Genomic DNA, 15,346 nt, shown 5'->3' with positions numbered 1-15,346 from the left:
GGAGAGAGATAGAGGAGGGAGGGAGGGAGGGGGAAAGAGAGAGAGAGGAGGAAAGAGATAGAGAGAGGAAGGGGTGGAAGGGGAGAGAGAGTTACCTGGAGGTACCATTCCAGATCCCGAAGCTAGCTACTTTAACGCTGCTTCATGCATCCAAAAAAGGCTCCTGTAGACTGACACTTTCCTAGTATAATTTCAGAAATGTTTCACTGAACAAAGCCTGCTCCATCCTATACCCGAGGCCATGAGAGCAGCCATGGTTTGCGTGGTGGTTGTTGTGACCGAGCAGTCTCTGTGAGTCTGAGCTCTGGTTGTCCTTCTCCCCAGGCTCGTCTGCGTCCAGCTCGATGAACTCCACCCAGGGCACGTCCTGGTACAGGTCCGGGGGGTAGGAGTGGAGAGCCCCCATACCAGCTCCACTCAGGATGAAGTTCAGCTCGTCCAGCTTTCCCTTCTGGATGGGGTGTGACAGAGAGAGAGACATGACATTTGAAATGTCGTTATTCTTTTGGAACTTCTGTGAGTGTAATGTTTACTGTACATTTTTATTATCTACTTGTCTTGCTATGGCAGTTAACATATGTTTCCCATGCCAATAAAGCCCTTGAATGGGAGAGAGCGAGAGAGAGAGCGAGAGAGAGAGCGAGAGAGAGAGCGAGAGAGAGAGCGAGAGAGAGAGCGAGAGAGCGAGAGAGAGAGAGCGAGAGAGAGAGAGCGAGAGAGAGAGAGCGAGAGAGAGAGAGAGAGAGAGAGAGAATGGGTTTGAGACAGAAGAAAGGGAAAGTGAGTGTGGGTGAGAGAATGAGTGTGAGAGACAGAGAAAGAGGGACAGTGAGTGTATGTATGTGTTAGAGGGAGTGAGGTAGGGAGAATGAAGCAGTGAGTGAGTGAGAGAGAGAGAGATGAAGTCAGAAGTTTAAATACACCAAAGTCAAGGAGTATGTAAACAATTCACAATTCCTGACATTTAATCCTAGTAAAAATTCCCTGCCTTAGGTCAGTTAGGATCACCACTTCATTTTAAGAATGTGAAATGTCAGAATAATAGTAGAGAGAATGATTATTTCAGCTTTTATTTCTTTCATCACATTCCCAGTGGGTCAGAAGTTTACATACACTCAATTAGTATTTGGTAGCATTGCCTTCAAATTGTTTAACTTGGGTCAAACGTTCTGGGTAGCCTTCCACAAGCTTCCCACAATAAGTTGGGTGAAATTTGGCCCATTCCTCCTGACAGAGCTGGTGTAACTGAGTCAGGTTTGTAGGCCTCCTTGCTCACACACGCTTTTTCAGCTCTGCTCACACATTTTCTATGAGATTGAGGTCAGGGCTTTGTGATGGCCACTCCAATACCTTGACTTCTTTGTCCTTAAGCCATTTTGCCACAACTTTGGAAGTATGCTTGGGGTTGTTGTCCATTTGGAAGAACCATTTGCGACCAAGCTTTAACTTCCTGACTGATGTCTTGAGATGTTGCTTCAATATATCCACGTAATTTTCCTTCCTCTTGATGCCAACTATTTAGTGACGTGCACCAGTCCCTCCTGCAGCGAAGCACCCTCACAACATGATGCTGCCACCCCCGTGCTTCACGGTTGGGATGGTGTTCTTCAGCTTGCAAGCCCCCCCTTTTTCCTCCAAACATAACGATGGTCATTATGGCCAAACAGTTCTATTTTTGTTTCATCAGACCAGAGGACATTTCTCCAAAAAGTACGATCTTGTGCCCATGTGCAGTTGCAAACCGTAGTCTGACTTTTCTTTATGGCAGTTTTGGAGCAGTGGCTTCTTCCTTGCTGAGCAGCCTTTCAGGTTATGTCGATATAGGACTCGTTGTACTGTGGATATAGATACTTTTGTGCCTGTTTCCTCCAGCATCTTCACAAGGTCCTTTGCTGTTGTTCTGGGATTGATTTGCACTTTTTGCACCAAAGTACATTCATCTCTAGGAGACATAACGCGTCTCCTTCCTGAGCGTTATGACGGCTGCGTGGTCCCATGGTGTTTATACTTGCGTACTATTGTTTGTACAGATGAACGTGGTACCTTCAGGCATTTGGAAATTGCTCCCAAGGAGGAACCAGACTTGTGAAGGTCTACAATTTTTTTTCCTGAGATCTTGGCTGATTTCTTTTGATTTTCCCATGATGTCAAGCAAAGAGGCACTGAGTTTGAAGGTAGGCCTTGAAATACATCCACAGATACACTTCCAATTGACTCAAATTATGTCAATTAGCCTATCAGAAGCTTCTAAAGCCATGACATCATTTTCAAAAATTTTCCCAGCAGTTTAAAGGCACAGTCAACTTAGTGTATGTAAACTTCTGACCCACTGGAATTGTGGTACAGTGAATTATAAGTGTAAATAATCTGTCTGTAAACAATTGTTGGAAAAATTACTTGTGTCATGCACTAACCGACTTGCCAAAACTATAGTTTCTTAACAATACATTTGTGGAGTGGTTGAAAAACGAATTTTAATGACTCTAACCTAAGTGTATGTAAACTTCCGACTTCAACAGTTTTTTTGTGTTGAAGCAGGTAGAAAAAAAAGAGAAGAGAATACGTATTTTAAGTAATGTTTCAATTGCAATTCTGGCTCTAGGTAAAACAAGTAAAATAAATACATAATGACGTATGTGAATGTACAGTGGGGAGAACAAGTATTTGATACACTGACGATTTTGCAGGTTTTCCTACTTACAAAGCATGTAGAGGTCTGTAATTTTTATCATAGGTACACTTCAACTGTGAGAGAAGGAATCTAAAACAAAAATCCAGAAAATCACATTGTATGATTTTTAAGTAATTTATTTGCATTTTATTGCATGACATAAGTATTTGATACATCAGAAAAGCAGAACTTAATATTTGGTACAGAAACCTTAGTTTGCAATTACAGAGATCATACGTTTCCTGTAGTTCTTGACCAGGTTTGCACACACTGCAGCAGGGATTTTGGCCCACTCCTCCATACAGACCTTCTCCAGATCCTTCAGGTTTCGGGGCTGTCGCTGGGCAATACGGACTTTCGGCTCCCTCCAAAGATTTTCTATTGGGTTCAGGTCTGGAGACTGGCAAGGCCACTCCAGGACCTTGAGATGCTTCTTACGGAGCCACTCCTTAGTTGCCCTGGCTGTGTGTTTCGGGTCGTTGTCATGCTGGAAGACCCAGCCACGACCCATCTTCAATGCTCTTACTGAGGGAAGGAGGTTGTTGGTCAAGATCTCGCGATACATGGCCCCATCCATCCTCCCCTCAATACGGTGCAGTCGTCCTGTCCCCTTTGCAGAAAAGCATCCCCAAAGAATGTTTCCACCTCCATGCTTCACGGTTGGGATGGTGTTCATGGGGTTGTACTCATCCTTCTTCTTCCTCCAAACACAGCGAGTGGAGTTTAGACCAAAAAGCTCTATTTTTGTCTCATCAGACCACATGACCTTCTCCCATTCCTCCTCTGGATCATCCAGATGGTCATTGGCAAACTTCAGACGGGCCTGGACATGCGCTGGCTTGAGCAGGGGGACCTTGCGTGCGCTGCAGGATTTTAATCCATGACGGCGTAGTGTGTTACTAATGGTTTTCTTTGAGACTGTGGTCCCAGCTCTCTTCAGGTCATTGACCAGGTCCTGCCGTGTAGTTCTGGGATGATCCCTCACATTCCTCATGATCATTGATGCCCCACGAGGTGAGATCTTGCATGGAGCCCCAGACCGAGGGTGATTGACCGTCATCTTGAACTTCTTCCATTTTCTAATAATTGTGCCAACAGTTGTTGCCTTCTCACCAAGCTGCTTGCCTATTGTCCTGTAGCCCATCCCAGCCTTGTACAGGTCTACAATTTATCCCTGATGTCCTTACACAGCTCTCTGGTCTTGGCCATTGTGGAGAGGTTGGAGTCTGTTTGATTGAGTGTGTGGACAGGTGTCTTTTATACAGGTAACGAGTTCAAACAGGTGCAGTTAATACAGGTAATGAGTGGAGAACAGGAGGGCTTCTTAAAGAAAAACTAACAGGTCTGTGAGAGCCGGAATTCTTACTGGTTGGTAGGTGATCAAATACTTATGTCATGCAATAAAATGCAAATTAATTACTTAAAAATCATACAATGTGATTTTCTGGATTTTTGTTTTAGATTCCGTCTCTCACAGTTGAAGTGTACCTATGATAAAAATGACAGACCTCTACATGCTTTGTAAGTAGGAAAACCTGCAAAATCGGCAGTGTATCAAATACTTGTTCTCCCCACTGTATGTGGCTATGAGAAGTGTAAAATCCTCCTATGCTGTCATTATCACTCTCCATTAGGGTTGCAAAGGGTCAGAAACTTTTCAGGAAATTTTCCATGGGAAGATAAGCCTGGGAATTTTGGGAATTTTGCTTAAATTCATCAAAAAAGTTATCTTATAACAGTGAACCTTTTTTAGTGGGATACACAAGTCAAATTTAGGTCTTGTGGCATATTTTGGTTAAACTATCCCCAATTCAATGGAATTGCAACCCTCTGCATGCACAGTGCATTCTTCCATCACATGTACAGCTGATTCTCAAGATCTTGCACACTAATGAGATGCTATTGAGCCGACACTACTACACTGTCTGAGCCAAGGACGACATGCTTTCTGGTAAGTTTTGATTACAATACTGGGTGTGGTGAAAATATTTTATATGACATACATTATTATTTGTTAACTAGTAAATAGTAGCCTACAGCAGTGTGTTTAAATAATTTCTAACTTGTTAACAATTTCTGCTAGTTAGTTTTTGCTACCATATGGGATTTAGCTTGCTTGAGCCTGCTAACTGAGGAGTGTAATTCACCTGTTTCCATACATGTTTCATTTTAAAACACATATCTTACAAAGCAGTTGTTTTTTCTAACTGCTTAACTATTTATCTGTACATGGAATTGTATTGGGTTTAAAAAAATAAAAAATAAACAAATCTTTACAGGAAAATGCCACGGGTACTATCTGATGTGTGGAGACATTAAACTGCAGCAAATGTAGAAGGAAAAGCTGTGTACATTTGCAAATACTGTGCCAAATCATATATGAAGAATGCAACACATCTGGCCAAGTGCATAAAGTTCCCTCAGCGCTCACAACAAGCAACCTCTGACAAAAGTCCCTTCTATTCGAGGTGAAAATGATGAATCAGACACCTTATCGATAGCAACAGCTCATGGTCCTCCTGGAATCAAATTTTTTTTTTGACTCAATGGAGGACCGTAGTCAGATAAATGCTGATGAATGTCTTGCTCGAGTTGTGTATGCAACTGGTTTACCTCTGATGCTCACAGACAATGTGTATTGGGAGAGATTTCTGAATGTTCTTCGCCTAGCACGCACCCCTCCAACCAGACATGCTTTATCTACTAATTTGCTGGATGCAGAGTTCAACAGAGTTTAAGTGAAGGTCAAGCAAATTATAGAGAAAGCAGACTGTATTGCAATCATCTCTGATGGGTAGTCAAATGTTCGTGGGCAAGGAATAATTAACTACATCATCTCCACCCCTCAACCAGTATTCTACAAGAGCAAGGGACCACAGACATAACGGTCTCTACATTGCAAATGAGCTGAAGCCAGTCATCAATGACCTTGGACCACAGGAGGTATTTGCACTGGTGACAGACAATGCTGCAAACATGAAGGCTGCTTGGTCTACCCTCACATCACACCCATTGGCTGTGCTGCTCATGCATTGAATCTGCTCCTCAAGGACATCATGGCACTGAAAACAATGGATACACTCTACAAGAGAACCAAGGAAATGGTTAGGTATGTGAAGGGTCATCAAGTTATAGCAGCAACCTACCTCATGAGGTAAAGTGAGAAGAATAAGAGCACCACATTGAAGCTGCCCAGCAACACCCGTTGGGGTGGTGTTGTCATGTTTGACAGTCTCCTGGTGAGGAAGGAGTCTCTCCAAGACATGGCCATATCACAGTCTGCCGATATGGACAGCCCATCAAGAGGATCCTCCTGGATTATGTATTTTGGGAGAGAGTGGTAAGCAGCCTGAAACTCCTGAAACCTGTAGCAGTAGTCATTGCACAGATTGTTGGAGACAATGCCATCCTGTCTGATGTTCAGACTCTGCTTGCAGATGTAAGAGAAGAAATATGTAATGCCCTGCCCATTTCACTGTTGCTCCAAGCAGAGGAAACTGCAGTTCTGAAATACATCAAAAAGCGTGAAGAGTTCTGCCTGAAGCCCATACACGCTGCAGCATACATGTTGGACCCCAAGTATGCTGGCAAGAGCAACCTGTCTTGTGCAGAGATCAACAAGGCCTATGGTGTCATCACTACCGTGTCTCACCACCTTGTCCTGGATGAGGGAAAGGTTCTTGGAGGTCTCACAAAATACACTTCCAAGCAAGGGCTTTGGGATGGAGATGCAATATGGCAGTCGTGCCAACATATCTCATCAGCCACCTGGTCGGGACTTTGTGGATCTGAGGCTCTTTCCCCTGTTGTCTCTATCATCCTCCAAATTCCACTAACATCAGCCATCTCAGAGCGCAACTGGTCCTTGTTTGGGAACACACACACCAAAGCATGCAACAGGCTGACCAATACAAGGGTTGAAAATTTGGTGGCAGTCCGGGCAAATTTTTGGCTTTTTGAGCCTGACAACGAGCCATCCTCAACAAGGTTGGATAGTGAGAGTGAAGATGAGGCCTTAGAGTCTGACGTTCAAGAGGTGGACATTGAGGAGGTCCAGGGAGAAGACATGGAAGCTTGAGAGGAAGACAACCGAAGCCTATGTTTCTAGACTATCATTTTAAAGATATATGTTGAAAACATTTTTGGGAGATGCGATGGATCATTGGGGATCATTCAATATTCCATTTCTTTTGTTGTTCAGTGAAATCATCCCATGTTTAGACGGGCGGGCGGGTACGGGCAACGAATGGTTGAAGAGCATGCACTTAGTTTTACTTGCATTTAAGAGCAGTTGGAGGCCACGGAAGGAGTGTTGTATGGCATTGAAGCTCGTCTGGAGGTTTGTTAACACAGTGTCCAAAGAAGGGCCAGAAGTATACAGAATGGTGTCGTCTGCGTAGAGGTGGATCAGACAATCACCAGCAGCAAGAGCGACATCATTGATGTATACAGAGAAGAGATTCGGCCCGAGAATAGAACCTTGTGGCACACCCATAGAGACTGCCAGAGGTCCGGACATCAGGTCCTCCGATTTGACAACCTGTACTCTATCTGAGAAGTAGTTGGTGAACCAGGCGAGGAAAAACCAAGGCTGTTGAGTCTGCCGATAAGAATACAGTGATTGACAGAGTCGAAAGCCTTGGCCAGGTCGATGAATACGGCTGCACAGTATTGTCTATTATTGATGGCGGTTATGATATCGTTTAGGACCTTGAGCGTGGCTGAGGTGCACCCGTGACCAGCTCGGAAACCAGATTGCATAGCGGAGAAGGTACGGTCAGATTCAAAATGGTCGGTGGTCTGTTTGTTAACTTGACTTTCAAAGACTTTAGAAAGGAAGGGTAGGATAGATATAGGTGTATAACAGTTTGGGTCTAGAGTGTCTCCCCCTTTGAAGACGGGGATGACCGCTGCAGCTTTCCAATCTTTAGGGATCTCAGACGATACGAAAGAGAGGTTGAACAGGCTAGTAATAGGGGTTGCAACAATTGCGACGGATAATTTTAGAAAGCGAGGGTCCAGATTGTCTAGCCCAGCTGATTTGTAGGGGTCCAGATTTTGCAGCTATTTCAGAACATCAGCTATCTGGATCTGGGTGAAGGAGAAATGGGGGAGGCTTGGGAAAGTTGCTGTGGGGGGTGCAGAGCTGTTGACCAGGGTAGGGGTTCATAGGGACACTGAGTGGTTTCCTGTTCATAGGGACACTGAGTGGTTTCCTGTTCATAGGGACACTGAGTGGTTTCCTGTTCATAGGGACACTGAGTGGTTTCCTGTTCATAGGGACACTGAGTGGTTTCCTGTTCATAGGGACACTGAGTGGTTTCCTGTTCATAGGGACACTGAGTGGTTTCCTGTTCATAGGGACACTGAGTGGTTTCCTGTTCATAGGGACACTGAGTGGTTTCCTGTTCATAGGGACACTGAGTGGTTTCCTGTTCATAGGGACACTGAGTGGTTTCCTGTTCATAGGGACACTGAGTGGTTTCCTGTTCATAGGGACACTGAGTGGTTTCCTGTTCATAGGGACACTGAGTGGTTTCCTGTTCATAGGGACACTGAGTGGTTTCCTGTTCATAGGGACACTGAGTGGTTTCCTGTTCATAGGGACACTGAGTGGTTTCCTGTTCATAGGGACACTGAGTGGTTTCCTGTTCATAGGGACACTGAGTGGTTTCCTGTTCATAGGGACACTGAGTGGTTTCCTGTTCATAGGGACACTGAGTGGTTTCCTGTTCATAGGGACACTGAGTGGTTTCCTGTTCATAGGGACACTGAGTGGTTTCCTGTTCATAGGGACACTGAGTGGTTTCCTGTTCATAGGGACACTGAGTGGTTTCCTGTTCATAGGGACACTGAGTGGTTTCCTGTTCATAGGGACACTGAGTGGTTTCCTGTTCATAGGGACACTGAGTGGTTTCCTGTTCATAGGGACACTGAGTGGTTTCCTGTTCATAGGGACACTGAGTGGTTTCCTGTTCATAGGGACACTGAGTGGTTTCCTGTTCATAGGGACACTGAGTGGTTTCCTGTTCATAGGGACACTGAGTGGTTTCCTGTTCATAGGGACACTGAGTGGTTTCCTGTTCATAGGGACACTGAGTGGTTTCCTGTTCATAGGGACACTGAGTGGTTTCCTGTTCATAGGGACACTGAGTGGTTTCCTGTTCATAGGGACACTGAGTGGTTTCCTGTTCATAGGGACACTGAGTGGTTTCCTGTTCATAGGGACACTGAGTGGTTTCCTGTTCATAGGGACACTGAGTGGTTTCCTGTTCATAGGGACACTGAGTGGTTTCCTGTTCATAGGGACACTGAGTGGTTTCCTGTTCATAGGGACACTGAGTGGTTTCCTGTTCATAGGGACACTGAGTGGTTTCCTGTTCATAGGGACACTGAGTGGTTTCCTGTTCATAGGGACACTGAGTGGTTTCCTGTTCATAGGGACACTGAGTGGTTTCCTGTTCATAGGGACACTGAGTGGTTTCCTGTTCATAGGGACACTGAGTGGTTTCCTGTTCATAGGGACACTGAGTGGTTTCCTGTTCATAGGGACACTGAGTGGTTTCCTGTTCATAGGGACACTGAGTGGTTTCCTGTTCATAGGGACACTGAGTGGTTTCCTGTTCATAGGGACACTGAGTGGTTTCCTGTTCATAGGGACACTGAGTGGTTTCCTGTTCATAGGGACACTGAGTGGTTTCCTGTTCATAGGGACACTGAGTGGTTTCCTGTTCATAGGGACACTGAGTGGTTTCCTGTTCATAGGGACACTGAGTGGTTTCCTGTTCATAGGGACACTGAGTGGTTTCCTGTTCATAGGGACACTGAGTGGTTTCCTGTTCATAGGGACACTGAGTGGTTTCCTGTTCATAGGGACACTGAGTGGTTTCCTGTTCATAGGGACACTGAGTGGTTTCCTGTTCATAGGGACACTGAGTGGTTTCCTGTTCATAGGGACACTGAGTGGTTTCCTGTTCATAGGGACACTGAGTGGTTTCCTGTTCATAGGGACACTGAGTGGTTTCCTGTTCATAGGGACACTGAGTGGTTTCCTGTTCATAGGGACACTGAGTGGTTTCCTGTTCATAGGGACACTGAGTGGTTTCCTGTTCATAGGGACACTGAGTGGTTTCCTGTTCATAGGGACACTGAGTGGTTTCCTGTTCATAGGGACACTGAGTGGTTTCCTGTTCATAGGGACACAGTGGTATACTTGAGCTACTGTACAAGTGGTGGGGTTGTTTGAAAAGTACATGTTCCTCATCAACAGCAGCCCACATCCCATTTCAACAGCACACCAACACAATGACACCTGGTCACACCTGGTCACAACCACACATCCTCCTCCCGTTAGCTAGTATCTCTAGAGCATATAAAATCAAATCTTCTTGGTCACATGCTTCGTAAAGAACAGGTGTAGACTAACAGTGAAATGCTTACTTCCCAATAATTGAGAGAGAGAGAAAATAGAGAACTAATATAAAAGTAATAATAAAAACACAACAAGTAATCTCTTATAGTATGTTATTGTTCAACTTTCTACTCAAACCATGTTTTTAATTAACATCAATGTGGATTATGTGTTTTCATCATATGTACTTGAACAGAAAAACTAGACTTGGATCATATAACACAAGTGTCTCCCTAGCCTACCTGTAGGAGATACACTACATGACCAAAATTATGTGGACACCTGCTCTTCGAAAATCTCATTCCAAAATCATGGGCAATAATATGGAGTTGGTCCCCCCTTTCCTGCTATAGCCCCCACTCTTCTGGGAAGGCTTTCCACTAAATGTTGAAACATTGCTGCGGGGACTTGCTTGCTTTTAGCCACAAGATCATTAGTGAGGTCGGGCACTTATGTTGGGCAATTAGGCCTGGCTCATTGTCGGCATTCCAATTCATCTTTAAGGTGTTTGATGGGGTTGTGGTCAGGGCTCTGTGCAAGCCAGTCAAGTTCTTCCACACCGATCGACAAACCATTTCTGTATGGATTTTGCTTTGCACGGGGGCATTGTCATGCTGAAACAGGAAATGGCCTTCCCCAATCTGTTGCCACAAAGTTGGAAGCACAGAATCGTCTAGAATGTCATTGTATGCTGTAGAGTAAATGTTTCCCTTCACTGGAACTAAAGGACCTAGCCTGAATCATTAAAAACAGCCTCCTCCACCAAACTTCACAGTTGGCACTATGCATTCGGGCAGGTCGTATTCTCCTGGCATCCGCCAAACCAAGATTTGTCCGTCGGACTGCCAGACGGTGAAGCGTGATTCATCACTCCAAAGAATGCGTTTCCACTGCTCCAGACTCCAATGGCGGCAAGCTTTACACCACTTCAGCCGACGCTTGGCATTGCGCATGGTGATCTTAGACTTGTGTGCAGCTGCTCGGCCATGGAAACCCATTTCATGAAGTTCCCGAAGAAACAGTTATTGTGCTGACTTAGCTTCCATAGGTTGTTTGGAACTCAGTAGTGAGTGTTGCAACCGAGGACAGACAATCTTTACGCGCTACGTGCTTCAGAATTCGGCGGTCCTGTTCTGTGAGCTTGTGTGGTCTATCACTTCGCGGCTGAGACGTTGTTGCTCCTAGATGTTTCCACTTCACAATAACAGCACTTACAGTTGACCCGGGCAGCTCTAGTAGGGCAAAAATTTGACAAACTGACTTGTTGGAAAGGTGGCATCCTATGAAAGTGCCACGTTGAAAGTCACTGAGCTCTTCAGTAAGGCCATTCTACTGCCAATGTTTGTCTATGGAGATTGCATGGCTGTGTGCTTGATTTTATACACCTGTCAGTAACGAGTGTGGCTGAAATAGCCAAATCCACTCATTTGAAGGGGTGTCCACATACTTTTGTATATATAGTGTACTTTCCATAATCAGTCAAGCCTGAGATCTTAATTAATAATATACTGAAGAAAAATATCAACGCAACATGTAAAGTGTTGGTCCCATCTTTCATAAACTGAAATAAAAGATATTCCATACAAATATTCCATACGTACCAAAAGCTTATTTCTTTCAAATGTTGTGCACAAATTTAATTACATCCCTGTCAGTGAGCATTTCTCCTTTGCCAAGATAATCCATCCACCTGACAGATGGGGCATATCAAGAAGTTGATCAAACGGCATGATCATTACACAGGTGCACACAGGTGCTGAGGACAATAAAAGGCCACTCTAAAATGTGCAGTTTTGTAACACAACACAATGCGACAGATGTCTCAAGTTTAAAGGGAACGTGCAATTGGCATTATGACTGCAGGAATGTCCACCAGAGCTGTTGCCAGATAATGTAATGTTCATTGCTCTACCATAAGCAATGTCGTTTTAGAGATTTTTGCAGTACGTCCAATTGGCCTTACAACCGCAGTCCACATGTAATCACGCCAGACCAGGACCACCACATCCGGCTGCGGGATAGTGGTGGGGTTATGGTATGGGTAGGCATAAACTACGGACAACAAACACAATTGCACTTAATTTGAATCCAGAGAGATACCGTGACAAGATCCTGAGGCCCATTGTCGTGCCAATCAACCGCCGCTATCACCTCATGTTTCAGCATGATAATACACGGCTCCATGTCGCAAGGATCTGAACACAATTCTTGGAAGCTGAAAATGTCCCAGTTCTTCCATGGCCTGCATACTCACCAGACATGTCATTCATTGAGAACGTTTGGGATGCTCTGGATTGACGTGTATGACAGTATGTTCCAGTTCCCGCCAACATCAGCAACTTCGCACAGCCATTGAAGAGGAGTGGGACAACATTCTACAGGTCACAATCAACAGCCTGATCAACTCTATGTGAAGGAGATGTGTCGCGCTGCATGAGGCAAATGGTGGTCACACCAGGTACTGAGTGGTTTTCTAATCCACGCCCCTACTTTTTTTTTTATAGGTATCTGTGACCAACAGATGCATATCTGTATTCCCAGTCATGTGAAATCCATAGATTAGGGCCTAATAAATGCATTTAAATTGACTGATTTCCTTATATGAACTCTAACTCGGTAAAATCTTTGAAATTGTTGCATGTATTTATAGTTTTGTTGAGTATAATAATCTGTAATGCACTCTGAGCCATAACAATTCACACTTGTTTTTACATCCTAAATACTTGATCACACCTACTCAAAAGACAAACTCACGCACACACGCAGTGTTTGTCGTCTTACCTTAAGCAGTGCTGGATCTATCCCTTTGATTTTGGGTGCAGGGACAGGAGGCAGCAGAATCACCATCAGTCTGAGAGGAAGAGGAAGAGATGAGATGAAGATGACTCTGTGTGTGTGTGTGTGTGTGTGTGTGTGTGTGTGTGTGTGTGTGTCCTCACCTCTGCTGCTGAGAGAAGATGATGAGCATGAGGAGAATGGCCACGCCCACAGCCCCGAAGATCAGGACCAGAGTCACAGGGAACGTTGACTCTAGAACAGGATCATCATCATCAACTTAATCATCATCATCGTCTTCATCACGGCCATCATCATCATCATGGACCATCATCATCATCATCATCATCACCACCAACATATATGTATCTTATAATGAAGAACACTTATTTAACCATTGTCATTATGCAGTGATACTATCTTATCCTTGCACAAGATGGCTGCCATGTTTGTTCCCAGGGACGGCAGTTGAGAAATTTGCCATCTGGCCTAAATGGGCACTTTTACAGTAATGTTGATTAATGTGCACTGTCTCTGTAAAACTACATTTAATAGTGTAAACAACACCGCCCCTCCTCTTCCCTCTGCCTCAACATGAGCCACCCTGTCTGACTCCACCCAGACCCCGCTCTACCGCGCCCTGCCTGACCCCAACCTGCCCTGCCCGACCCCGCCTGACCCCAACCGGACTCTGACCTCTCACCTTTATTGGGAATCTCTGGCACGTGGACAAAGATGACATCACTGAACTCCCCAAAGTTATTGAAGGCCCTCATTGCACAGTGCACACGCACCTCGTACGCCTCTCCTGTCTGAAGGCCGTAGATAGACTGCTGGGTGCCAAACTCATGCTCCAACTGAGAGAGAGACGGGGGAAGAGGGAGACACGGGAAAAAACATTTGTAAGAGAGGATGTAAAGCTATGAAATGTCCAAATAAAAAGTGATTATGTCTCAGAGTAAATTTGCTTCTATATACAGTCTTCTGTGCCACAAACAAACTTGGTACTGTCGCTGATTGAGGCAGTCGACAACAGAATCTCTCTACTTGTTTGTGTCTATGAGAGGTTGATCTGTCAGTGACCTTCCCTGGCCTTGCCCTCTACCTCCTCTGACCCCTGCCCCTCATCAAGACCCTGTTTTCCCAAAAGGCCCATCTCTGGCTTCCGCTACGGCCCCATCAAAGCTGCAGAGGCAGCTGGGTAATAGGCTGAAAGCGCCGTCAGGGTGTGTGTGTCCCTGTGACTCACCACTTTCCAGTGTGAGCTGTTCCTCCTCCTGTACTGGACTTCATACACCAGTGTCAACCATCCAACGGATACGTCAGCCGAGGGCGGGGGTTCCCAGCTCGCCATGATGTCATAGTTCAGGCCCGACCGGCTGATGTTCAGCAGCGTCCAATTCAGAGCCACTGGCGGGTCAGGGTGCACTGGCAGGGACGAAAGGGCATAGGTCAGTATATGAATGACTGGCCAATAAATGACCAATAGTGTAAAGTGGTTTCCTTCTCCATATGTATTATGCACTGATGAGACAAGTCAACCAATTTAGAATTGTCTTCAACATAGACCTCAATTGGTTTAATCATGTGTTTTAGAGCTGGACTGGGACAAAGCCTGTACCCCTTGGGGGTCCCAGGACCAGCATCTCACGTCCCCCTGCTAGTCTATAGACCAGGGGTCCCCAACTACATTTAGCCGCCGGCAGATTGTTTCTTGAGCGGAGGGTCGAGGTGCCAGAACATAATTATAAATAACTTGTACACTGCAAACTGACCGCAAGAAGCCCAAACAGATACAGTATTTGACAAAACATAATCATTTCAAACCTTGATTACATTGGGATACGTTCACATGTGTCTCTATGGGAAGACTTGGGAACAGATTTCTGGTGATTTCTGGTGATTTTTTTCCTGGTGTCTTTTATGTCCAACAATAAAATGTTTTAAATAAATTATTTATTTAAGAGTTAATTTATTTACTTTTACATGGGGTGCCAACAAGTGTACCTAGCCCCAGTTGGGGAACCCTGCTATAGAAAATGTCTATCACACTGTCCACCTCACATTAGAAGAGCATGTCTGAAACATGTCCCCGCAAGTGTACATGTATCCACTAGTCTAGTCGGTGTGAAACCCCCCTGAATAATAACAACAGCTGCTGCTATGATCAGTCATTATCATCAGTTCTATTCTGACTGAGGATTGTCCACCCCTCCTCCGTCTGTTCATCCCTGCTGTCATCTTTCCATTCACCTCTGAACACAGGGTTTCTGGTAGAAACGGCCTCCATCCCTCGGCTATCGTTAGTCTCACATGCTGATAGTCCTTCTCTGCTTTTGGAGGCGTGGGATGGAGAAGTTGCTTTACAATATTTCATTATTTTTCCTACGGTGTCCGTCTAATATGGATACTTGTCATTTCCACACATGTTCCCACTGTTAGGTAAAGGACCCACAGGTCCAAATTAGATATAGTATATTCAAACTGTG

The 15,346-nt window shown here is 44.9% G+C and overlaps 1 protein-coding gene across 1 annotated transcript in view; it reads right to left on the bottom strand.

Moving 5' to 3' along the window:
- The window catches only part of LOC139545061 (growth hormone receptor-like), an 82,929-nt gene that overhangs the window by 6,403 nt on the left and 61,180 nt on the right, over nt 1–15,346 (bottom strand). The window contains exons 5-9 of the mRNA XM_071352437.1: nt 14,107–14,285; nt 13,561–13,714; nt 13,022–13,112; nt 12,864–12,933; nt 234–451 (exon numbers count right to left, since the gene is read on the bottom strand). Of these exons, the coding sequence (XP_071208538.1) occupies nt 234–451; nt 12,864–12,933; nt 13,022–13,112; nt 13,561–13,714; nt 14,107–14,285 (712 nt within the window). The remainder of the gene's footprint in view (nt 1–233; nt 452–12,863; nt 12,934–13,021; nt 13,113–13,560; nt 13,715–14,106; nt 14,286–15,346) is intronic.

The sequence above is a fragment of the Salvelinus alpinus genome, chromosome 19 (genome assembly GCF_045679555.1).
Source record: "Salvelinus alpinus chromosome 19, SLU_Salpinus.1, whole genome shotgun sequence".
In the NCBI taxonomy this organism is placed as follows: Eukaryota; Metazoa; Chordata; class Actinopteri; order Salmoniformes; family Salmonidae; genus Salvelinus; species Salvelinus alpinus.
This window is presented reverse-complemented; position numbering and strand designations above follow the sequence as displayed.